We start from the raw sequence: 26,626 nt of genomic DNA, 5'->3' as shown, positions 1-26,626 counted from the left end.
GATTGCTTTTCTGTGCATAACCCCGTGACTTGACAAAAAAGTGGCAGCTAAAAATCCAATGCAGCTGACTTTTCCTCACCCCGGGCGGTGAGCCATGTCCCCTCTATCAAAAATCACATCTGCGGAAAGACATGATTCAGCTACAGCTGCTCCACTTCTCTTCCCAGCATTTTCTCTTCTTTATAAATGGACCATATGTGTCCCTTCCTTCAAACAAAGCAAGCTTTTGGAATGGACAGTGGGACATTAAAGAAAGAGGAAATATGTGTTCATGATTGCTTGGCTGCAGTGAGGTTTCTTTTTATATGAGATCAAATAGGGGGAAAAAACAGAGAAACATGGACAGGCTGAAACTAGTCATGAGTGCATATTGAGAAACTGCTCTAGTGGGACCGCGTCCGTCTTTTCTGTACAGAAAACTAATTATTGGAGACGCGTTAAATTCAAAAGCAGGGTTTTATTGGTTTCTAATTCTCAAAGGCAATGTATTTTCATCGGAGGAAATTGGTTTCACACAAGCTGCCTATGGTGGACAACAAGAAGTTCAACTTAACATAATGCTTTCTCCTTTCTATGAAAATTACATTCTGATGCTTGTTCAGGTAAAATAGAAGACAGAAAAATGCATCTTTAGACGTAAAGAATTTGGTTTTATCATTTAAAAAGCAGATATAGTCAAATAAAATATACCTTGAAAGTAGCTAAAATACCCAATGTAACGCTAATTAAGGCTAGGCGCCTGACTATGGCCAAATATAATAATAAGCAGTCAGAAAAGTTCGGCTGTGGAGCCCGTGTGTGTGTGAATAAAACACCATTAGGCAAGTAAATTCAAGTTATTGTATTCAAGCTTATATTTTCGCATATATTTAGGAAGGTATACAATAATAATAATATTTATAATAATAGTGATTTCCTATGAATATAACCAAAAGACACAAGAAGAAAAAACAAAAACAACAAACCAATAGACCCTGATGCCACCCAAGAGTTTTTGTTCCCTATTTTAAGTCCGTTCTTAAATCCAGGGTGATTAATGGTCCATCAATCAATAATCCGACTGTTTTTAGTCTATGATCCAAGGCAATAGGTCCAGAATGCATAAAGTAGTTTTGTTCAATTAAGTCCTACCGCAAAGTTGCGGTGATCCGGTAGCTCGCCATCCTGGGTTGAAAGAGGGGTGGGAAAAAAACCTGACTTAAACAAGGTCATAAATAAAAAAATACAAATTAGCGTTCACATTTAAACAGGGTTAAACTGTTATCCAAAATAACTAAACATTCAATAACTACAAAAAATAGCTATATTCCATAAAGTATTTCTCAGGAATCATTCAAATAAATATTCAAGTTAAGGATCACATTAATGTTACAGATCCAAATAAAGTTACAGATCAAATTAAAGTGCACTTTCAAGTTGTATCTAAGTTTAAGTTTAATTGACAGAGTGACAGCACAGTGACAGCAGGAACAGCAATGGAGATCCGAATTATTATTCTTCTTTTTGTTTTAATGGCGGTTGGCAAGCTACTTAATGGTGTGCATTACCGCCACCTACTGGTATGGAGTGTGGATCAGGACGCAACTTGAGAGCCGAATTCACCTGTGACCCGGAACTTAAAGTGTGCTGTCAGTTTGACCCGCCAAAATAAAATACGGGTTGATTATTTTGTGCAGGTTACACCAATACAGACAGGCCTTTTATTTAACTATTTTAACACTGAATGTGCACAGCTTGTGTGTTGTTGGACATTTAGAATAGATTCATTCATGTAGGGTTTTTGTGTGCTGATGCTTTATGGGCAACTGGATATATAAAATGTCCCTAAATAAATAAATAAAATATCTATATATCTATTGTCTTTCCAGAGACTCCTGTGCAATTTGGAAACTGGATTGATGATTGTGACTTACAGTTGATGAAAACCTAAAATTCAATGTTATTTATTTATTTATTTATTTATTTATTTATTTATTTATTTATGTTTGCATCATTACATCAAAACAATTTCCTAGCCTGTGAACTTGTTTACGGGCAATGACAATAAAAGTGATTCTGATTCTGATTATTAAGTAATGACCATTTTATCTTCTACACGTCTATCCAGTCAGCAGTCTTCCCCATGACTGTGCAGTCTAAACACAGAGATCAGATATTCAAGAAACATCATGAGTTTCCAATATTTAATTATTTTCCACTTTATTCTAATTTTCGGAGATAATGAATTTTATGGCGTTCATCATCCGTAAGCCAGGATCATCAAAACTGTCAGAAATAAAGGCTTGAAATGTTTCACTCTGCATGTGGTTAATCTATACAAGCTTCACATAAATAGTTTTTACTCACTTACTTATTTATATGCAAAACACGTTCTTTTTATTAATCATTTATTTTCAACAACCACTTAGCATGTACTTTTAAAACTAAAGTAAAATATAAAAAATATATGCTGGAGTTCAGTTGTTGAAAACAGACAGAAATTGTCTGCACAGCACTGCCCTCTGGTGGTAAACATATCAAAGTTGCATCAAAGTACATTTTGCTGATATCAAAAAGTACAATTAACGGGGGAAATGGCCAAAGTGTCACTGTGATTGACTGGCAAGCAAAATGGCCTGACCTAAGGTAATTTTCTTCTTAGCTTTTGCTTCATTGAAATGTTCTGTGTTGTGTATCTGTGTTCTGCCACTTACCTATTACTGCTGCTAATTCACAAACATTTACCCCCTCAGTGACAAATAAATGATTATTATATTTGAAAACATTTTTTTTTTATCACTTACAAAAAGATTTGATGGTGTAGAGTAGACAAAGATCAGGTCCCTTATGTTGTGAACAGGGATCTAGTTTATGCAGACCTGTTGAGAATTTCTGTTATTTTGTCTTTGGTGATCAACTACAGTCAGAAGGGTACATAACTATGTTCTAACCAGCTTCTGTTCTGTCCAGTCTGGGCCCAACATTAGTTAATGTTTACTCACATTATTATTAACCACAGTAGCCATTAATTCCTTTACAAATGACCAGAACAGAAGAGTGACTGAGGGTACATGCCAATCACTTCACCACTTCACTATTCAGAAGCTAGTGCAGCCGTTTGCTGATGGATATTTTTCTGATTTAATTCGTATCTGCAGCAGAACAAAGCGTTGCACAATGCGTTCTCTGTGCAAGAAAGCAGAACTATGTGTCACATCCATCCCTTTAAAATGGAAGGTGCCCCTACTCTTAGTTTATATCTAACACTCAAAGCCGCTGAGTTCTGCATCACACCTTTGCCTCTGTGATGCCTCAGAAAGAGCAAATGTGTGCAGGATATTGTTCATTTGAGATTTATGGCCACCCAAAGGCAGCTCTGAGTGGGTTCATGACAGAACAGCTTTGTGAATGAGGCTTATGTTTTGTCCCCCACTAACTGGCCTTTTTGCAAGTCTGCTGACTCCCAATTGGCTGTCCAAGCAACCAATTGTTTCTCATGTTCCAGTAATTAACACACAGTAAAACGTGAACCAAGAACAGAGAAATGTGTTTGTTTAATCAAGGTGGTGGTAAGAACAAGAACAAAGTTAGTTCTGTCCATGGTGCAAAACCCAAACTTCAGAGGTGGTCAGGGCCACCTCACTGGGCAGATGAACAGGCAGGAGCACTGCATCTCATTCCTCTAATGTTAGATTCCAACCTGAAAAACAGACACAAAATCACCCCCTAGTGGTGGGGTGGTCACAACATATGGAAAAGAAAATTACAAAACAGTACAAAGATAAAATATAAGAACAGCCAAACTTAAGACAAAAGAAGGGTACATGTCAAATGTTTTATAGAAAATGTTTGTGCTGAGTTAGAGCCTTTGTAGCTTTTAGGTTTCTTAAAACTTTTAAGGTTTCAACATATCAATTCAGCCTTCAGGTCTAGAATCAATTGGAGTGAATATATAATTTAAATGAGTTTTGGTAAAGTGGCCTGAGAAGATTTGCTGTGAACTGGTGCTTTAAAAATAAATTAGACTGAACTGGATTGTGGGGAGGGGCATTGGGTTTTATATTAGATCACTTACTTTTAAGAATATAAAAAGTATAATAAAAAAAACTGTAAATAAATTAGATTTGGTTTGTCAAGACTCTTTCTTTTTGCTAAAAGAAATAATATCCCTGAATCAAAACTTAATTTTAATGCCACAATATAGTTAAATTAAGTGTTCGATTTTAATTCTAAAATATTTAACATACATACATTATAAAATAAAATAAAATAAATAGAAAAGACGAGAAAATGTAGCAATTTTATAAATGTACACAATTTACCCAAGTCCTTTGTAAACTGGTTTGTTGGATATTTATATATTCTATAAATTATTTTGAAGTAAGTGAACTTCCTTTACCTTTTGTACCTTAAACCTTTCTGGTTATCCCATTGGCTCCGCTTTTGACGTCATGACGTCCTGATGTTTTAGAGGGGTGGCTTGGCGCTGAGGCAGACGGGAAGTAGTGGTAGCAATATTTTTTGATATTGCAAAAGCATATGACATGGTATGGAAGGATGGGTTGCTTATAAAATTATATAAAAAGAGGGATTACAGGAAGGGCTTATAATTGGATTAAAGATTTTTTGTTGAATAGAGTTATACAGGTACAGTTGGGAGCAAAAAGATCCAATAAGTATAAAATTGATAATGGAACTCCACAGGGAAGTATTATCAGTCCTTTATTATTTTCAATCATGATTAATGATGTTTTTACAGAAGTAGATCAGGATGTCATGTAGTCATTATTTGCTGATGATGAAGCCTTGTGGAGGAAAGGGAAAAAATGTAAGATTAGTGTATGAGAAAATACAAAAAGCTATTAAATCTGTTGAAAATTGGGCTTATAACCGGGGAGTTAAATTCTCAGTAGGTAAAACAAAGACTGTTGTATTTGGTAGGAAGAAAATTGAGGAAATAGATTTAAAAATGTATGGGGAAAAATAGAAAAAGTAAGTAAATTTTGTTTTTTAGGAATCATGTTTGATTCCAAGCTTTTATGGGGTGATCATATAAAGTATATTGAAGGGAAATGTAAAAAAAAGTTATAAATATAATGAGGTGTTTAACAGGATTAGATTGGGGTGCAAATAAAATTAATTTAAAAAAGATTTATGTTGCTTTGATCAGATCAGTTTTGGACTATGGATGTGTAGTTTACAGGCAAGCTTCAAAAATAGTGATTAGTAAATTAGAAGTTATTCAGAATCAAGCTTTGAGATTATGTTGTGGAGCTTTGAAGACATCTCCATCTTTAGCAGTGCAGGTAGAAATGGGGTAGATTTCTTTATATTTAAGACAAAAGCAAATTTTGCTGAATTATTGGGTGAGTTTGCAGGGACATAAGGAGGGGAATAATACAGCAGTAAGAATACTGAGACCTTGCTGGGAGAGTGGAAAAGCTAAAATAGACTGTTTTGCCTGGGCAGCAGATAAATGCATTAGGGAAATAGGTATACAGGGAAAGACATACTGTGCTGCGGTGCCATATCCAATTACACCTTATTGGTTATTTCCATATGTGAATGTAGATCTAGAAATTTATAAAGAAATGCAGGTTAATAAAGATAATAACTGGGGAATTTTTGTAAGTAACAGAATTAAGAATATGTATAAATCCTTTACAGTTATATATACAGAAGGCTCAAAAGATTTAGTTTCAAATAAAACAGGATTTGCTTATGTTATTCCTGAACTAGGTATATTTAAGAAGCAAAAAACATCTGATTATTTATCTGTTTATACAGTGGAAATGTTAGCAATTCTGATGGCCTTACAGTGGATAGAACAAAATAGAATTGAAAATGTTCTTATATGTTCAGATTCATTATCATCATTAATGTCCATTTCAAATATCTCATCTGAAAGTTGTATGGAATTGGTATATGAAATTTATGAAGTAATATTTAGAATGACACAAATTCAAATAAAGATTAGGCTTATGTGGGTACCTGCTCATAAAGACATAGAAGGGAATGACATGGCAGATCATTTAGCTAAAGAGTCTTTAAAACAGAATGGAATTATGGAAATAGCGTACTGTAAATCTGAAATAAAATCAATTATTAAGAGAAAAATTTAATCTGAATGGCAACAATTATGGGAGGAAGGAACTAAAGGTTGTCATTTATTTAATATACAAAAGAAAGTAGGAAATATGGAAATAATTGGAGAAAATTGAAAAGAACAAGTAGTAATGACAAGATTGAGGATCGGACATACCGGATTAAGTAAAACATTACATTTGATAGGTAAACATCCAACAGGTAGTTGTGAGTGTGGTATGGCTATGGAAACAGTAGAACATGTATGAATTCATTGTGGAAAACATGTTGTAAGTAAAGAGAAGCTAAAACAAGAAATTATGAAATATGATATAGAGACATTAAAACTTAATAAGATATTAATTAAACATAAAATAAATAAAGCAGTTATTACATTTTTAAAGGAAACAGGATTATTTATAAGAATTTAGGAGATACTCTGGTCCACACTCCAGCATAGTAGATGGCGATAATACATCTTAACGTTAGATGTCACCCGCCAGTAAAATCAGAAGAAGAAAATCAGAAGAAGAAGAAGAAGAAGAAGAAGAAGAAGAAGAAGATGATGATGATGATGATGATGATGATGATGATGATGCAGACGGTGAAGGAGGGGAGGGGGCCACCACAGCAGCAGGAGCAGGGGAGGAAGCGAGTGGAGGATGCTTATCTTCAAGGTGAGCTAATGTGAAATACAGGAAGGCTTACTGTTCCGTAAAGACAACAATACCGCTTCTGGGTGTCTTCCGCGTTAGAGGTAAAAGAAAGGAGACCGTATCAGAAATAAACACTAATACGGTCATTTAAATGGTCCCTTTTTAGCTGATTGGCTAGCATTAGCTAGATGGAATGAGGTGACTTTCGGCTCGGTTTGGACTCTTGAAATGCAACAAAGTCCATGTTAAACTTGCTTTAAGTCAGCGTTTACTGTACGTGCCAATGTTGACATGACCAGTAATTACATTTTCATTCTTATCTGAAGTTGACTGTGTTAGCTTGTATATAGCACCAACAGAGACACATTGGCGCATGTCGAAAGCTGGGAATCAATGACCCACTTTACTTCCTGTAACAGGAGGGAAAAAATTCATATTGCGCTACCAGTAAGATCTTCTGCTCGTTTGTTTACCGCTTGTACTAGAAAATCCAGTATATCGGCGTTGTCTGTTTCAGCTTCAGATGATGCTTTTCCCGATTTTAATACTAGAGAACTGAGTTATGGACAGGAACATGCATCAGAAATATGAATATTTCAAGTAAAAGCTTTGATTCAAAGCAACGTCCATGCATGTTCTCTGAGAAGGAGCTGCAAACCAAACGATTCTATCTAAAACAGCATTAAAATCGAAAATTACGCCAATATTTTGTGGGTAGGTGGTCAACGGTTGAGAAATGCTGGATCATTTCTGTTTATGGTGAAATCCTTGATGTTTTGCCATTATTGTGTAGTCCAATATTGCTAGTGGGACTTATTAATCTTGATTTTTATTGATGGTCGGCATGTTTTTTCAAACAAGAAAACTTCTGAAACAATATTCAGTTCATCACTGAAATAACATCAGATTTCTCCATATACATGTACAGTGAATCCAATCCAATCATGTAGACATCTTGAAAATCTGCTATAGAGCTTGGCAGTTTGGTCAAAATCCAATCATGATGAAATGTTTTGCATCAGTTGAGTACGATACAAAACAAACAACTGTTTGTGTCAATCTTTTGTCACTGTTTACTGGAGGAGATATAAAAAATATCAGGTTATTTTTTATTTTAAATATAGATTTTTTTTTTTCTTTAAAAGATAAACATTACATTGAACTTTATGCAGCTGCTTTGGCTTAATAAAAGAAGTTAGCTTAACTTAAATTAAAATCTTCAGGGAAACATGGGGAAAAAAAGAAACCAATAAGACGGACATTGTCTGTCTTTGGAAAGAAAATAAATCGCAGTTCTTTATAGCCTCCAATCAAATTTCTGTGTGGCTCTTTTCCAGCCACATGATTGGTTCAGCCCAGTGCAACTCTTGTCGTAATTGGCTCTTTATCTTTTAGGTCTATGTCGACCTTTATTGTACAGCTCTAGTTTATTACTAGTCTATTAATCGAGTTATTAAATATGAAGTCAAGTTCAGTTTTCTATTGAAATTACTAGGTGTGTCCTGATACAATTTTATCCACTTCTGATACAATACTGGTATCGTAGCTTTGAGAATTGGCCTATACTAATATTGACTCGATACAATATCAGCACAAATTGTACATATTTATATTCCTCATTGTGAATCTTTCTTTTATGTAATATTTTGCCCCTTGCTTCTTCCTGACCTCTGAGCCCTTTTGCCCCCCAGCATGTGATGACTGATGCCTGAAGGTTGAGAGGCTGTGGCAGCAGGACATGCGAGCATCCAGCTTCAATGAAGGATGAAGAGCCCGGTGCACAGATGCAGGGACGTGGAGCACGGCCGCGGGCAGGCTGGGGCCGGGACTGGGGACGGGGCCAGTGGAGGGTCCAACTGCCTACAACCTGAACAGCGCATCCCTATCTCCAAAGACGTCATCACTTCCTCCTCTTCCTCAGCCTTGTGGTTCATCAGGGACACCTGCGGCATCGTGTGCGCCATTATAACGTGGCTGCTGGTGTTTTACGCTGAGTTTGTGGTGCTGTTTGTCATGCTGGTGCCCTCCAAGAATCTCACTTACAGCATTGTGAACGGGACCTTGTTCAATACTTTGGCCTTTCTAGCCCTCGCCTCACACCTCAGGGCCATGTGCACTGACCCTGTATGTATGCTGAGATGGGTTTGTTTCTGTTACTGTTCAGACTTTTCTTTCTTCCTTCTGTAGTCCTGGGCCCTAAGATGTTTGTAAATGATTTGTTTTGTGCCAGGGGGCCGTGCCAAAAGGGAACGCCACTAAGGAATACATAGAAAGCCTTCAGTTGAAACCAGGGCAGGTGGTCTACAAATGTCCCAAGTGCTGCAGCATTAAGCCTGACCGAGCACACCACTGCAGGTGAGGGAACGGCTGCAGCTGTTCACTCAGGCTGTCCGTACAGCTTCACATGAGAAAATGATTTAGATTAATATAGATAGAAACCTTCAGCTTTTCCTAATTTTAATCGGTTGACTAGAATTATCTTTAGTACTTTGTGAAGAATTGAGTTCTACCCTTTAGGATCAAGATTTGCATCTTTTATATACGGGTGCACCAAACTTTAACATTCAACAAAGTTGAAAATAACTTCCATATGTCTATGTACAGCCACATTCAATACATTTGAATGTTAGTAGAGTTTCTGAAATAAATGAACATTTCAGAAAGTGAAACACATTTCATAGATTAACTCCAGTGACGGAGCTTAACTTTTTTTGTTAGTGGCCCGAGGGAAACCAAGGCCACAGATGAGAATGACCATGAGTTTACACAATAAATAAAAAATGTAAATGATAAATAGAAGTTCTATATTTATAGGATATTTTTTAAAACATTTATCCTTGGTGTTCTACTTTCCCTAATGAGATGAATTGCTGTGGCAGAAGCTTCAACAGGCCCTTCATGCTCAGATCCCTCTGGCTCAGTTGGAATAACTCTGCAATGAAGACGGGGCCAAAATTCCTGCCCAGCCAGTTTTTTCAGTCATGGCAGTTGTTGCTAAAGGAAAGACAGCCACTTATTAGGTTTAGGATGTAATTACTTTCACAGAGTTAGCTTGATTAGTATGGCTATCCTTTTATGAATAACAGCTTAAAAACTCTACTCTGAATTTACTCAAGTAATCTACTGTAAGTCTCATATTAAAATCCAAAGGAAGAAATCTGTAAGGAGGAAAAATACTGCTTTTACTGCATTGCATCATAAATTCCAGGTTATTTTAGACTTCAGACAATTTAAAATTGCACTATTTGTAAATAATATTTTTTTTATTTAACATTTGTTAAAATTGTATATGTCGTGACAGTATTGTATGAGATTGGTCATCTGTAGCATAATGGAGCTCCCTGTGGTCCTAATGGTATCTACAGAAACACCCAAAAACCAGTCAGAGCCAGCTTAGGAGCTTAGCGCTGTCAATCAAGCTCCTGCAAGGGAGGAGCTCATGTACAGCTCCCCCCTCACAACATAGCTTGTTATGAATGCTAAGGTTTGTTAGCATGGCCACCAGTGACGGTGGAAAAACAGTTTTATTGTAACGCTGAATTGTTTCTCTGCCTTTAGCACATTGAGCAGCGCATACACAAGTTAATTGACAGTGCCAAGTCCCTCCTCCTGGCTCTGGTTGTTTCTGCAGCTGGCAGAGAAGAGGTGGAGGACATCAAATTTTTTTATTTTATAACAAAATATGATTTTTGTAAAAAAAAAATGTTAAATAAAAAACACTTTTTACTATTTTTCATATTTTTGTGAGTCAGTCTAGTTTAGTAACTATTTGAATTTATTGATATTTTATAATCTAAGTGAGTTATGCTTGAAGCTCATTTGCTGATGGATAAATATGCTCCCCGTTTTTCTTCTTGAAATATGCAAATAACTAAAGCTTCTTATGTTGGTAGAAAGACGAAGGACAGGCAGTTTACATACCAATTGTAGTTAACTAAACAAAGAAGCAGGTAGCTGCAGACTTGATGTAGGATGGGATTTGAGTCTCTTGTAGTCTGATTAAAGGCTGTTGGATATCTGCAGCACTGTTTGCTTCATGCTGCTGCTGTTTCAGGTAGAAAGTTGTGGTTGAAACTGTAGACTGGTTCACAGTTCTAAGGCTGAACCACTTCGAGAGTGGGAAGCAAAATACTCCAAACCACCCTGCTTTATATTTAGTCCCTCAGCTAACAGCTCACAAACAGCGGAGGAACACTTTGAGGCGTTCAGCCTCCTCAGTTTTATGCTCACGGTGTTGAAGTGTGTGTGTGTGTGTTTACATACACTGATGTATGTTATCTCTTAAAACCATTTTTTAGTTTGGTGTTTTACTTTCTGAGGAACAATAATACCTCAAGAGAACCTGATACATTTATCAAGATATCTTTTGTCCTGGTAAATGTAACATAATCCATCGCTGCTTTATGAGCTGAATTCCTTCTCTCCGTCTGATTCCCAGTGTATGCAAACGATGCATACGGAAGATGGACCACCACTGTCCCTGGGTCAACAACTGTGTTGGGGAAAACAACCAAAAGTACTTTGTTCTTTTCACAGTAAGTTCACAGGAAAACTCTATTGTTGCATCTATTTGCTTTTTAAAAATGACATTGAAAAGCTGGAAATCTGGATGTTTGACATGAAAGCCTGTTAACTGCTTACTTCTGTAATGCTTCCATTTTAACTTGACACAGTTTCTCAGTGGTTGTCAGGAAGCTGGCTATTTTTTATAGTAAAATGTTTCACCACATGGTCTCACCACTGTTTCCTTTTGGACCTAGATGTACATTGCACTCATCTCTCTGCATTCTCTGGTCATGGTGGTCTTCCATTTCCTCTACTGCTTTGAAGATGATTGGACAAGTGAGTGGGTTTTTCTTCTTCTGTTGCACCTTGTCTCAGTGATCTAGATTCAAAAGCAAACCTGCATCTATGCTGCAAGAATCTCTTTATAATAGTTCTGCACATTTAAGCAATAAAATAAAATTATTGGGCTTAGATTAATGTCTGTGTTAGTGTGTTTACAAGAGATTTCAAATGTGCATACTCTTATTTAAAAAAGGGAGAAGTTGTTGTGATTCAAAAACTTAAAACATAATAATACCCAAACTTATTTTTTTCCAAAAACATTTTTTTTTTATTTCCAATACAATTTAAATACACTATTACACTAGTGTTATAATGTAAATACACTACACTATTTCAATATAGTGATTGAAATAGTGGATTTATTACATGGTTACAAGATGTGATAAGATTAGTCTCAAACATGATGCTGCATGATTTGTGAGAAATAATTGGACGTTGATATAAAGTGATACAAACTGATATTTGTCTGTTTCCTACATTAGGTCTCTGTTGATAATTATGAGAAATAATAAATGTGATCAGATTCTGAAGATGGATAAAACATTTGGTTATCACAATCAGAATTCATTTTGTTATTGTGCAGGAAAGCACAATAAAATGTAAAAACTAGCAACTCAAAGGTTAAAAAAAAAGTAAACTGATCAAATTTCAGAAGTGTGTAGTTCAGTACTATAATCTAACTCTGCTAGAAGGTTGGTGACCTCTGACCTAAACTCTAAAGTAATTAAGAATGCTGACAAGATGATCAAAACAGGTCAATCAGTTTTTACCTGAATTATTTCTGTTAATACTTTGGTTTGCAGAACTGCCTAAATTAGAAATCTGTCTTTATATAAAGTAAAATGATCCGCCCTCAGTTGTGAACCTCCTGATTGAAGTGTTAATGTTTTACTGCAGCAGTCAACAGGAAGTCATTGTATCTGTGAAGAGACTTGAGCGTTTAGTTCTTCATCTAACCCTTGACTTGTCCTTTCACTTCCATGTCCCTCCATCACCCAGAGTGCAGCTCCTTCTCTCCTCCAGCAACAGTCATCCTCCTCATCCTCCTGTGCTTTGAGGGCCTCCTCTTCCTCATCTTTACCTCTGTGATGTTCGGCACCCAGGTCCACTCCATCTGTACCGATGAGACAGTAAGTTACCCGCTCAGTGGAGACTGACTTTCCTTTGCTCTTCTCTCATAACTTCCTGTGGTTTCCTTGTCCTCGGTGGACCTTCCCTCAGCTCTGCCTTACTTAGTCAGTTTTGACCTTCAAGTTCTGATATTCACCAAAAACATGCTTACCAGGTTTGAAGAATAAGTTGTTTTTATTTTGATTTTGTGCAAATTTTTGTTCACCCGTTTTGAAACTACAGCAGTGCTTTGCCAGATGGACACTTTCATTTTCAGATAACACAGGGGTGCCCAGAGTCGGTCCTCGAGGACCGACTTTGGTAACAGCTCAAGGAACTGATTTAGTTCTTTATATAAATAAAGCTGCATGGGTTTCACAGCTTGATGCTGTGCTGTTTTCTCTGCAGGTTGCTGGTTAGTTCCGTAATTATCACAATAAAGAATAAACGGATGTCTATGCTGCTACAACAATCTGCTGTTCCCTCATACCTTTTCAGTCAAGTTGGAAAGCTTGTCACAATAATCCATAAATCAATTAATAGCATGATAAATTAAAAGGAGCTCAATAACTTCCATTCTGATTGATTAATACTTTCTGAATGGAAACTGTTTACAAACTCCCCCATGATCCGTTTCATTTATGATTTAAGTTGTGTGTGGTTTGTATTTCTATTTTATTTATTTTGTTTGCTTTGTTTGTCTTTTTAGGAATTTAAAATACGAGTCCATTAAAAGTGCCAACTTTGCATGATTTTGTAAATTATGATAATTTAATGCAAGGTTGGCATTTTTAATGGACTTTTAATGCAACTTTTAGAGCAACTTTGCATTAAAAGTGTCATTATTTACCGAATGACACTTCATGACAACAGTCATAAACATTCATAAAGACTTCTTTATGTTTATGACAGATGTTATGTCATGTCAGTCTTATGCACACCCCTTCAAATAAAGTGTTACCTTTTTTTTTTTTGTAATTATTATTTTCCTAAAAACATAAACAAGAAAGGCTTAGCCTGGCGGTGGCACAAGTAAAGCATGGTGGGCCGTCAGGTCTATAATACACTGGGGAAACCCTGGTGTTGTCACGACAGGCCTACAAGTTTGTACGTCTATTATTTTGGCAAAAGGATATTTGCACATTTTCACTTTTTGAAACACATTTTCCAGCCATCCATCTTCTTCCGCTTATCCGGGGTCGTGTTGTGGGGATAGCAGCCTAAGAAGTGAGGCCCAGACTTTCCTCTCAGCCACTTGTTCCAGCTCCTCCAAGGAAATCCCAAGGCGTTCCCAGGCCAGTCGAGGAACATCGTCCCTCCAGTGTGTCCTGGTCTTCCTCTGGGCATCCTCCCGGTGGGTTGTGCTTGGAACACCTCACCAGGGAGGCATCCAGGAGGTATTCTACCCAGATGCCCATGCCACCTCAACTGGCTCCTCTTGACGTGAAGGAGCAGCGGCTCTACTCTGAGACCCTCCTGGATGACCGAGCTTCTCAATTGGGTGTCTTGGAGAGGCCAGACACCCTATGGAGAAAACTCATTTTGGCCGCTTGTATCCCTGACCTCATTCCTTTGGTCATGACCCAAAGCTCATGACCGTAGATGATGGTAGGAACGTAGATCGATCGGTAAATTGAGTGAACTCATTCGTGAACAAGATCCCGAGATACTTGAACTCCTCCACTTGGGGCAGGACATCCCCCCTGACCCGGAGAAGGCACTCTGACCTTTTTTGGCTCAAGACTATGGCCTTGGATTTGGACGCACTGATCCTCATCCCGGCCGCTTCACACTCAGCTGCTAACCGTTCCAGTGAGAGCTGTAGATCACAACCTGATGAAGCCAGAAGGACCACATCATCCCTCAGAAAGCAGAGATACGAACCTAAGGTCACCAAAACGGATCCCCTCAACACCTCGGCTGCACCTAGAAATTCTGTCCATGAAAGTAATGAACAGAATCAGTAACGAAGGGCAGTTTTGGCAGAGTCCAACTCTCTCTAGAAACGAGCCCGACTTACTGCTGTCAATGCAGACCAGACTCTGACAGCGGTCATACAGGGACCTACCATCCCATATCAAAGGGCCCAGTATCCCATACGCCCAGAGAACCCCCTACAGGGCTCTCCGAGGGACATGGTCAAACGCCTTCTCCAAGTCCACAAAACACATGTAGAAACCCTGCAGGACCCTGCTGAGGGTGTAGAGCTGGTCCAGTGTTCCACGACCAGGGCGAAAACCACACTGCTCTTCCTGATTCCACGGTTCGACTATCAGACGGACCCTCCTCTCCAGGACCCCTGAATAAACTTTGCCAGGGAGGCTTAACACATTTTCTCATGTTATAATCAAAAACATGAATTTACATTAAACCAATCATTTCAGTATCTCCATCTACCTGTTTATTCTTCATTAATTAATAAAAATCAAGCAAAGTCTCCAGTCAGTTTTACATTGGTCACTTTTAATGTGTTTCTCTTGATTGAAGCAAATAAAAAAACTCTCACTGCTGGTCTAGTTTAGATGCCAAAGCACTAAGACTTTTTTTTCAGATTTTTTTTTAAATATATGATAGTTATTATGAATCACACATGGTGATTTAACAAACCATATTTAATGAAGGATAATATAATTTTACAAGTCTGTTACAGATTTTCAAACAGGGCTGATTCAAGTTTCTTGAGGCACCAAAAGGCAACAAAATACCTGTTTACTGAGGTTGATTGTCTGTAGTTTGAGGCTGTTGTGTATCTTGGTCAAGAGGCTGGATTAATTTTAGATGTAGAAGAAAATAAAGACACAATAGAATTCACCCTTCTGTCACCATGTAGTTTGATTGAAAGAAGTGTTTGATTCAACACGACAAAAAATGATACTGTTCGATTGAGATAATTATCTTAATAAAACAACAACCTTTCAAAAGCACGACTTGTCTTGCTCTCCTGCATTGGCTGCTTTGCAAACATCAGCCAATAGCATCAAGTAGTATTGCACCAGGATTGTTCAGCTTCCCAGCTGCATTTTCTTTTGAATGCATTAGATGTTCTGTATGAATAAATCTATGATTAGACACATTCTCCACATAAAAATCTTTTGGCAGGTATTGATCACTGCAGACTATAAAACCTGCCAGAAGAACAGCAGGTATACTGACCCAGCTGCCTACAAACTGGCAGCTGGGTCAGTATACCCAGCTGCTGTCAGTTGTTAAAGTCTGTCTGATTCTCACACTCCTCCATTTTATTTCCCACCTTTTCATCTCATCAGACACAGATCATTGATCGGCTTCATGACCTTTTTCCTGTTACTCTAGGTAATCACATTGTGCTGCTGGAGGTAGACGTATATTGAAGCTATGTCTTTGTGTTCGTATTTTATTGTTGTGTGGATCTTTTAGATAAATCTCAGCTGAAGAGCTAATGGGACAAACTGACCTTTCCAAATTTCTTCTTGTGCTTTCAACTTCTTTTTGTCTGCAACTCCAAATATAAATAAATGTGAGCATGTCAATGAGCTAGCATAGCTCAGAGGACAGCAAGACACAAGCAGCTACATTATCCTCACTTCCCCCTGCTGTAGTTTTTGGCAGCTCTCATGCAGAAGAAACGTGTTGCTTTCATGAAAAAAAACAATTTCAAAGAGTGCAAATATTTAAAGCTCTTTTTGTGCTCTGTACATGAGAGCTGGATGTACTGAGACTATTCAAAACAATGACAGTGACTTTCCACAACTTTGCCCAGTCGGGGTTTAAGCCATAACAGTGAAGTTGCTTTTATGTTTTCTTCCGACATCTGTCTCCGTTTCTTTTCTATCTTTATTTTTTTTTGTTCCGTTTCTATTAAACTTATAGCTTAATGGAGGATCTTTAGCCTAGCATTGCTTCAGCTGTTCTCGTTATCTCTTCAGTTTTAATGTAGTTGATTTTGACAATATTTCCACCTGCTGGAGTATAATCAGGGGTGGAAGTTAAAATGTTCTTGCTTCATGGCGGCAGGTGGAGAAACGCTTTTAGTAGATGCTCAGAAATTTTACAACCTACAATAATCTTAATAAAAACCATCAAGTTTTAATGTGTTCATTGAAAAATCTTATTTATTCTTAACGATACTGTGAAGTAATTATAACAAGCAGCCTACAGGTAATTTCGTTTCAATAATTAGCTTTATTTTTTTCATATTTTTTTTTGTGTTTGTTCATGTTTATTTTTCTTTTTGTCGACGTGCTTTTTTTTTTTATGGTTTCTGTTTAGTGTTTTTTTTTTTTTTTTTGTTTGTTGTTTTTTTTTTTTTTTTTTTGTTTTTTGTTTTTTATTTCTTTTGGTTCTTTTGTTTATTTTTCTGTTCCCGTTTTAAGTTTTTTGTTCTTTGTGAGGGTTTATTTGTCTTTTTGTGGGGTTATTTGTATTATTATTCAGTTGTCTCTATTCCCCTTTACTGTTCTTTATCGCACTATTTACTGGGTTATTTTATTATTTAGTGGGACTTTTTGTTGTGCTGTTTGCATTTGTGTTAAATATGTTCTATTATTTCCAAATTCCTAATCATTTTTTCGCAGATAATTTTACCAGACGAAAACATGCAAACTCAAATTTGGTTGTCTCTCGTTTTCAGGGCATAGAGCAGTTGAAAAAGGAAGAGCGAAGATGGGCTAAAAAAACTAAGTGGATGAACATGAGGGCGGTTTTTGGACACCATTTCTCTTTATTGTGGTTAAGCCCCTTCTCCACCCCTGACCACGGCAAGGCTGAGACCTACCAGTATGTGGTGTGAGGGAGCTCAGGACAGGGAATGAGGCCTGGGAAAGCTGGCCTGTTTGCTCCCACTTACAGTGTACGTCCCACACAAGCCATGGACAGCTTGTCATGTGCTCTTTGTGCTGCCAACTAAGTGAGCAATGTCTTATTATTATTATTATTTATTTATTTTTTTTTGTTTGCCTTTACAAGTTGAGTTGCAGAGAAAAAGAAACACTGTCTTTTTGCGAACACTGTGATAAATCAGTTTGGGTTTTGTTTTTTCTGGTCTTTTCTCTTATTAGAAGCTGTCTGTTCTTGCTTGGTGCATAATCTTCCTGTGTTCTGTTCAAGGATACGTTCAGCCAAATTACAAAAGAAAAAGGGATATAATGGGAAATGACGTCACTTCATCCTGCAGGTACAGGGCTGTTTTTGTAGGTTAGTTGACTAAAATGGTGAAAAATCAAAATGAAATCAGTTGATTAGATTATTAGAGTAGCCAGAAGAGTTTAACCTGCAGATTTTTATCAGGGACATGTAAAGGAATTCACCTACCTCATCTGCTGAAAAATGTATTTAGCCACTGGTTTAGTCCAGGTACACCTACTGAGATATATCCAGTATACATGATGCTTTTCGAAAGATTTCATGCCCCTTGATTTCTTCCCATTGAACAATCTGTAAAACTGTAAGAAACGTATCCCAAAAGTCTTGCAGCTGGAACTGCAGTTCAAATTGATTCTACAAAGTTTTGGGTCATGAGAGTTGAATAAATCATTCTCTGGACTACTGTGGATAAGAGATGCAGCGATAAATCGGTGCTGATTTCCTTCATGTTGGGTGATGGGTGACTGAAGGTCTGAAAATCAGCAGGTGCAGCAGGTCACCTCTGCACACGAGTGATTAACAGTCACTTCACTTTTGCTGACTTGGTTTATTTTCCCGCCTGATGGTCTGTTAGACTCAGTTTGACTGGGGACCAAAATTGCAACATTTGTTATTTTCAGCTGATACAGTTTTCTTTCACACTACAGTGTGTCAAACGAACCAAACCCTTTGAAAGACCTGTTCCCCTCCTTGCCTGTAGAGAGGCGCTGTACCAAGAAATGACATGAAGGGAAATGACATGAAAACCTCTGAAGATATTGAGAGGAGCTTCTTTCTTCATAAAACCAAAATCAGATTTTAGTTGTAGGATTTTTCTTTTGGTGTTGGTAAAATACCACAAAAGCCGTTATTCCAGCTAGCATTAGACTCACTTCTCTATTTTGGTTGTATTTACCCAGAATGCCCTGCGTTATAGTCTGCTTCCTGCTTTTGGAGTGGGCTTGGTGTTCACATATACATTGAGCCGCATCAGTTCACTTCAGCTCAACAACTCTAGGTTTGTAGGCGGAACAGAGGTTTTTTTTTTTTGTTTTAAGTTTGCATCAGAAATCTGATTGGTCATTCACACATCTAACAGACAAACTGAGATTAATGAGGACTGAACAGGGCTGGTATGAATGCATACTTAATATTTTTTGTCACTATATTTATATATAGTATATCTATATATTTTTGGACTTTCTAGACTAAAGAATTTGTATTAAGTCAAAATCTAAATCGGCAGGTCAGGCTTTTAAATGATGGGTGATCTGTCAGAAAACTACAATCAGTGGACTCCTATTATGCACTAGTTTGTGCCAATCTCTCACCTACAATCCTATGTAAATACATTGTGACTGAATTGTGATGGAAGGTGAACGAGTTCAAGGTGTGAGACACGTTAGGATTTATCTGTAGGTGTACAAGCTGCTACACAGCCTCTAATCATCTAAAATATTTGTCTTCTGCTACACTCCTAAGATGAGCTGAAATGGGAATTTAGTGGTAAATATATTCTGTAATTTAGCTGAACGATCTTTGTATTTTTTTTTTTGTTTTGTTTTTTTGTGTTTTTGGACTGGCAAAATTCCGTTTCCTAATTGAAGTGATTCCTTTTTGAAACCAGATCCATGAGCTTTTAATTGCTGCCAAAAGCTGCACATCAGCAGCTCCTTTATTGCTGTTTCAAGTTGGGTTGAACTATTTTTATTTATTTATCTTTATTGTTTTGTATGAAGGGCAGATTCTAAGAATCAGAGAAACGAAAGCTGTTTAGTTTACCTCTGATCAGCCTCCATCTTTGCCGCTTTGCTTCGCTTCTTTTTGCCTTCAGTCTTTCACAGAGTTCTCAGGTGTCTCGGCGTCACGTTTGTTTTTTTGTATTTTGGAAGTGCAACAAGTGGTGAAAACATACTGAAGCTAAGTGCAGCACTGAGGCATCACGCTTTCAAAAAAAGCCAATAAATTATAACAACTGTTGAAAATGTTTCAGGAAAGGGAAAACCAGTGGGACACGGATTCAGATGTTGCCACTTGTTGCAGCTCAAGCATTTTCTCTGAAAACTCAGACCTGAAGGTGACTTCCTGTTCGGACACTCGGTCAATAATAACCAGATGTATTATTTATGTTTTTATACCTCCTTTTTTTTTTTTTACTATTTGTGGTTTGAGTTAGAGGTAGGCGATAGACTTAAAATCTTATCACAATATTTCATGGTGCTATTGTGATAATGATACAAGTGCTAAACTATTATTACTTTACAATCTGTTTTAGGAAGCTGAATGGCTGCATGACAGCAATCACAGCCCCACTAACACAAATACTGCTTTACAAAAAAGGCCTGTTCCTGATGGCAGTTTCTTAAAGAAGTATGATTTCTATCCGTAGACTACACAGTCACTGCGTTTGACCATATTTTAATATTTATCGATGATCTCATGGAACAAACAGTGGAAAAATGGTAACACTTTTTCTTTCTTTTTTTAGTTTTCAAGAGTCATTATTGTAATTGTTACCATAAATCAAAATTCTTCAAAGAAAATTTTCTTGAAATATAAAAGATGTGATAAATGCCCAGCCCCAACTTAAGCTCTTTGAATTTTATAAAATTGTGATAAAAAAAACTCCATTGGATGCTCAATGTAAACATTACTCAGTGTCTTACGGTTCTAAAATATTTGAAAGGTACTGCTGTAAACATTTATTTTCTCATGTTGTGGAACAGGCATGGGCCGGGCTGGTTCCTGTAGAGGAAAGTCTTTGTAATGAGACAGAGGAGGACGTGCTAGAGTGACTGCAGTATTCTTCGGCTCGTTGAAACACACAGTAACTCACACACACGCCCTTCTCCCACCTCTGGCTGCTTACTACACCACAGCTGGCTGAAATAATGGATATGTAAATGTTAGTGGATGCCTTTTCATCTATTACTAAAACACGAGGTGAAATCTGAACTTGAAAAGTCGACTTCTGAAAACTCAACTTGCTCCTTTCACTTAAAAAAAAAAAAAAATCCCAAGAGAGCAAATTTTGCATCCGCATCAGTATTGTTTTTTCCACCACTTTGCATGGTATTTTATCAACTTGAGGGATACAGAGTCTGCTATGAGACACCGGAGCCTCTGTAGTAACGAGACCACCCTGTGCTGTGGTTCTGTTTTGTTCTACACATCTGTGTAGTAATGTCTAAAGAGCAATAGATGTCATTACTTTAATATAGTTTGAGGTTGTTTTTGTTTTGTTTTTTTTTTTGCTATAAATTATGTAAATACTGTGGTGGCGCAACCATGACAACCCAGGAGCTAGATCTGATTACATCATTTTTTCATTTCCAAATGAAATCAACAACCAGTAAACCCAAAAACACATGTTTTTTTTGTTTTTTTTAAATAATACCCTGTAGGTATTTAAAGTTTGAATAACTATATTATTTAATTGTGGGGGGTGTATTGTAGCCCCCTAGTCCGCCACAATACAATGAAACTGCTGCATTTTTGCTCATGGTTGTGACCCGTGCAGGCCCATGCCTCTTCTGGATTGTTTAACTCTGAAACTTCAGGGACAGAAAACTTGTGTTTGATTTTTCTTGATGCCAGCATTTATTTCCTGATAAGCTTTGGTATGGAGAACTGGCTCACTGGTGTCTTATTGTGTATTTGACATAACTGTAATATTTCATGCTGCACCAGTGTGGAATATTCTTTCCTTAACACACACACACAACCTTTGTCTGTCTGTAAATGTGCATCCTCAGCCAAAGAGTGTGTGTTTCCCAACACCAGCTGGATTTGGTCATATCTTTCAGTTACCACTGCTGTAAACCCTGACTTGTGCTTCAGCAGTGAGATGTTTGTTGAAACACTGGCTGTATGAAAACAGAGTAGATTCTGTTAGTTGTATTGAAGAAGGAATTATCCTCTAACCTTCATTCCCTGTTTGTTCATGAGCGTTTATCACTCTGCTGTAAAAACGCGCCAAAATCAGCACAAAGCCCCACAACGTTCTGCTGATTCGGTGCTCTTTGATGTGAAAACCCTCTGAAGGAGCGCTGGCTCGTCTTTAAAAGCTTCGGCTGCTGGAAGAGGAGCGGAATCCGGCGTGGATCGGAGTTGGGCCGGAATACCTGGCATGGCATCCTGCACCGTTCTGGACTGCGTTAAAGCATTTAGGAAAGTCTAAACCTTCACCATTCATACTTACACGTGCTTAAAAAAGACAAAGCTGCACTTTGTTTTTATTGTTTTCATATTCTCTATGAAGCTGCGTTTCCATTGCAAATGTGCGCAAAACTGTTCATATTCTGATGATGTCGAGGGGGGGGAAGAATCGCAAATGCGGTCTTCCCTTTAAATAAAAATTTTTATTAAAATCACACGTGACAAGTCATTAAAAATCATGACAGCGACGGATATAAACAAGTTACATGAGATACATTCATAATTCAGTCATGATGGCGCAAGAACTCATCTGTAAGCCATCAGAGGAGACGTCACGTCTCATTCAGGCATTGGAGCAACGAGCAGCTATCTATGTGGCGTTTTGGAGAAACTTTACAGAGGATCTACAGATTCAGAATGTTGGAATGACAACTTCTTATGAACTGTGAGAGCTCTGGTGGAGCCAGCTGCATATTGTCTTAAAAGAACACAAAAAAACAAAAGAAACCATCGTCCTCCAACCACTTTCTGTTGTCTTTGTCGTTTTTGCAAGTAGTAACATCTGGCTGCTGATCACATGACTCGTGTGATCCCATAAGAAGTGTTTCCATTACAGTTTTGTAAAATGGATCTATTTTGTTAAGGCTGAAAAATCACCTCATCCTAGCGCTAAAACCTTTTAGTGAAAGCGTGTTTTTTTTGTTGTTTTTTTTTATTATTTATTTTCATTCAGTAAATTTATTTCCGTAATGTCAATTTGCGCAGTTGTATGGAAACGCAGCTAGTGTTGTACCTGTTTGGTTCCTCTGAAGTGTTTATGCATGGCAGTTAGGTCGGACATGTTTGTGAAAACAGCTGGTGAAATGATTCGGATGGTAGGATTGATTTTTTTGTTGTTTTTTGGTTTATTGTTTTTTTTGTTTGTTTTGTTTTTTTGTTGTTTTTTTTTTTTTTACAAATTTTTAAAATGATTTTTAAATATTGCACACATTTCAGCACTTGATGCAGAGAATAAATCCTTCTCCGTTGCAAAGCAGAATGTGTTTGGCTTTTTTGTGGGGGGAGTGTGTGTTCCTGATGAACTAAGCTTTCCCTGAACTGTTCGCTGTTCTTTGCTCACATGACCTCCTCCTCACACATGACCCCTGGTTTTCCTCCCATCCCTGTTTTTTTTTTTGTTTTTTTTGTTTTTTTCCCTCCTCATTCTTTGTCTTTTAATCTGCCTCTCTCCTATGCAGTGTCCTCTCCACACTCATGCATTCTGCTTTGGTTGATAACTCACTCTGCCCAAAGCTTTCTGAGGCAGACTTTAGAACCGTGACGGAGGTAAGCTGAGGAGGAGCTCGTCGCTGTAGTCGTCCCGTCGAGCTTAGCGCGCCTCTAGCATGCAGGTTTCAGTCATGGCAGGCCCAATGAGTCTCGGTTCCTCTTTGTTTTACGTTCAACCAAACAAATGGGAATGAATGAGTGAGCTTAGTGAGGAAAATATTGCATGTCTCATTTTGATTAGTTTTTATTATTTGTGAAGTTGTTGTTTTTTCTTATTTGCAAGCTTTCTTGTTTTTTTTCTTTTCTTTTTTTTTTTGCTGTTTCATTTCTCATACAGAATGTGTTGTAGTCCACTGTTGGCAGAGGCGCTGCTGTTTCTACTGGCCATCAGTAAAACACCAGTTTACACACAAGGTTCCTATGTCGTCTGGAAATGCTTGGAATTACAGTTTTACAAGTTTTTATTAATGTGGGGGGAAAAGTAGGGGAGGGGAGTTTATAATGTATTACTTTGATCAAAACTAACAACTTATCGCTCATCTCGACTGCCGGGTCATCCATTCTTTGACAGGAATGAGCTGATCCTGGGATAATTCATGGCTTCAGTGTGTATTCTAATGGTTTGGAAAATGAAACGAAACTGTGGAAGCACATATTTTGTGGATCTGGACTTGGAAAATGCCAAACGCATATTTCATACATTTCCACTGAGTAGGAACATTATGATGGTGGTCACTAAATGTTCCCATTAAAGCTGCAGTATGTAACTTTTATAAACATTTTTCTTGCATATCTGTTAAAACATTATAACACGAGACAATCTGTGAAAAAAATCCAGTTCATCTACGTTTGTAGTCCTACTGCCATGTAGGACTACACCTCCAGTCAGAAACAACCAATCAGAGCCAGGAGGAGGGTCTTAGCATTGTCAGTCATGCTCATGTACTTGCTACTCACCGTGCTAATGGCAGAGAAACAACTTAATGTTCCAGGAAAACTGTTTATCCACCATCATCGGTGGCTATGCTAACTTGCCTTAGCATTCACAACAGGCTCTGTGGGAGGAGCTGTAGCCCCTCCTCCTGGCTCTGATTGGTTGTTTTTCACTGAGCAGTGTATTTCTGCAGATGGCTGTCAGACTGTAAGGAGGAGCTTTATTTTTGTCAGATTCTCATGTCATGCTGTCAGGACATGGTGACAGTTGAAACAAATATATGAAAACCATAAAAAGTTACATACTGCGTCTTTAAGAACTTCTTGTAGAATTATTATAGTGCAAAAAACACAAGTGGTGTTGATTTGGACAGAATGTTCCATTCTATTGGTCTAGGAAGGTTAAAAGCTTTCAGGAGACATTAAAAAAAAACTGTCCCATGACTTCATCTGGCATCATCCTGATCTGGTTAAAAGGTCAGTGTAGAAATATTGCCAAGCGCTCAACTACATAACAAAGATATTGCAATCTTGTCAGATTTTCTGGCCAGTACAAACAGAAATGATTTGCAGAACATTTTTGTCCTTTTTTTTTCTTTCTTCTTTTAAAGACCTTGAATGCTCCAGCTGTGTCTGCACCGTTGTCAGTCGTGTAGCAGTAAGGTTTGTGTGTGTGTGTGAGATATGGTGCGTGCACATGCTCACTGTGGTGTCGTCCTCAGGGAATCGAGCGTCTGAAGGGGGAGACGGGGAGGTGGGGCAAAGTGCCCTGCTGGGAGGCCATGCAGACAGCGTTCGGGGGCCGGCCCTCCCCGTCCTGGTTCAGCCCCTTCACAGGCCTCAGCTGTCAGAATCGGCCTGTGGACCACGTTCCCATCCCACAGGGGGACATCATTGAGCAGGACGTCATAGAGATACCACTCACACCTACTTCATGACGACCAAGGCTTAGACAAGGGACTGCTGTTTTGTTTTTGGGTTTTTTTTTTTTATTGAAATACGATATTGTCTAGAATATGAACTTATTTTATGTGTTTTTGATTGAACGCGTTTTCCCTGTAATGGTGTTGGGAGGCTGTGCTACTAAAGCAGAAATATTTTTTTACTTAGGGGGATAAGGGCTTGTTTTCGAACAGAGTGGTGTACTTATGAGCAGTCACTATCCTACCCCTGCAATCTGAGATTCCAACATTATTAAGGATTTTTCTGGTGGTTGAGTCAGTCATAGGTAATCAGAACTTCACTACAAAAATACAGAATCGGGTTTGGTCTGCTTTCTAGTGCAAATATGTCAATAGACTTGAAATTTGATTTTTTTTAAAAACTTACAAGTAACTTTTCATCAATATTAAGGAATTATTTACTTAAACAAGCTCATATCTTACTGAAGAAGTACTGGATCCATTGGCAGATTTTGTTTTTCACTTTTAACATCGGAAAAATATCTTATAAGTGAAATAATTTGCTGGTGGAACAGGGAAAACTGAGCGAGCGAAGCATCTGAGACATGAAGTTAATGTTGGAGAGCGAACAGAAATGATTTTTAACAGAGCGCACATAAATGGACAGCATGCCGGACTGTTGGCGACGCTTCACCAGAACAAATCTGCTCGATTAATCTGGAAACTGATTTCTTAGCTTGCTCAGACCAAAGAAATTGACCCAAATTACTACAAACCAAGTGTTTTCCTCAAGCATCAATCTTAAAGGAGTTGTAATCATACTGCTAAATAACAGCAGATCCCTGTAATCTACTGGTCTGTAAGTTATTTCTAAAATAAGACAAAGAAGCCACAGGCCTGAACAGTTTATCATGTGCCTTATTCTTAATTATGACTAATTAATCTGAGTGGATTCACTTTAGCATCTGATCTCTGTTCGTTGGAGTGTCTTCTGTTTATGAAATGTTGGAAACATACCTGGAACTGATTGGTTAGATGAAATAATGTTAACTGGTGAATGGGTGCTGGATACTATGGGACTATGCATAATGTTTACAGTCCTTTATTGTTTTGTTGTGTGATTTTATTTTTAATGGATATATACAAATATTTATATTTTCTGTTCATAAAACTGCTTTTTATGACTTTAATAAAATGAATTATTACAAAAAAAACCTCAGCTGCTTCTTCAGACAAACTTGCATTTTGGAAAAAAAAATTAAGTATAAAACACGTTTGAACTTAAAAGAAAAATGTTTCTGTCTGATCAACAGTTTATCTTTTTTACTCAGTGCAAGGGTTAAGAACAGTCTGGTTATTTAATACCTACAGGTCTAAATGAGGGACATTTATTGATCCTTTGTGATTTTGGCATGTCTTCCACAGTGCTATGCATAAACTCACCACAAGGTGGAGTGAAAACATGAACAAAGCAAGCATTGATAATTTTTGTAGAGCTTTCTCATACCTGAACAAAATAAACTAATACTTGAACTTTTTGTGAATTGTATTTTTTCAGTTTTCTTCCCAAAGTCTAGATTAAACCAG

At 37.6% G+C, this 26,626-nt stretch overlaps 1 protein-coding gene across 2 annotated transcripts; it reads left to right on the top strand.

The window, feature by feature from the left end:
- The first annotated feature begins 6,659 nt into the window (after positions 1–6,659).
- On the top strand, positions 6,660–26,577 carry zdhhc3a (zinc finger DHHC-type palmitoyltransferase 3a). 2 transcript variants are annotated; one of them, XM_007550444.2, is made up of 7 exons: positions 6,660–6,740; positions 8,411–8,843; positions 8,950–9,074; positions 11,158–11,254; positions 11,480–11,561; positions 12,567–12,697; positions 24,860–26,577. In XM_007550444.2, exons 2-7 carry the CDS (start codon positions 8,484–8,486, stop codon positions 25,073–25,075), a joined length of 1,011 nt encoding a protein of 336 aa, XP_007550506.1. In that variant the 5' UTR covers positions 6,660–6,740; positions 8,411–8,483; the 3' UTR covers positions 25,076–26,577. The 2 variants fall into 2 exon arrangements, with proteins under 2 accessions (XP_007550506.1, XP_007550507.1); XM_007550445.2 differs by lacking the exon at positions 24,860–26,577 and adding an exon at positions 17,287–17,691.
- Positions 26,578–26,626: the final 49 nt, after the last annotated feature.

This window comes from Poecilia formosa, unplaced genomic scaffold, assembly GCF_000485575.1.
Source record: "Poecilia formosa unplaced genomic scaffold, Poecilia_formosa-5.1.2 Scaffold36, whole genome shotgun sequence".
NCBI classification, from domain to species: Eukaryota; Metazoa; Chordata; class Actinopteri; order Cyprinodontiformes; family Poeciliidae; genus Poecilia; species Poecilia formosa.
This window is presented reverse-complemented; position numbering and strand designations above follow the sequence as displayed.

Bases quoted from the DNA above. Each gene is read 5' to 3' on its own strand.
- zdhhc3a (XM_007550444.2), top strand. From the start codon at position 8,484: ATGAAGAGCCCGGTGCACAGATGCAGGGACGTGGAGCACGGCCGCGGG. The intron at 8,844-8,949 runs GTATGTATGCTG...GTTTTGTGCCAG, and splicing joins GGGCCATGTGCACTGACCCT to GGGGCCGTGCCAAAAGGGAA. The intron at 12,698-24,859 runs GTAAGTTACCCG...TGTCGTCCTCAG, and splicing joins CCATCTGTACCGATGAGACA to GGAATCGAGCGTCTGAAGGG.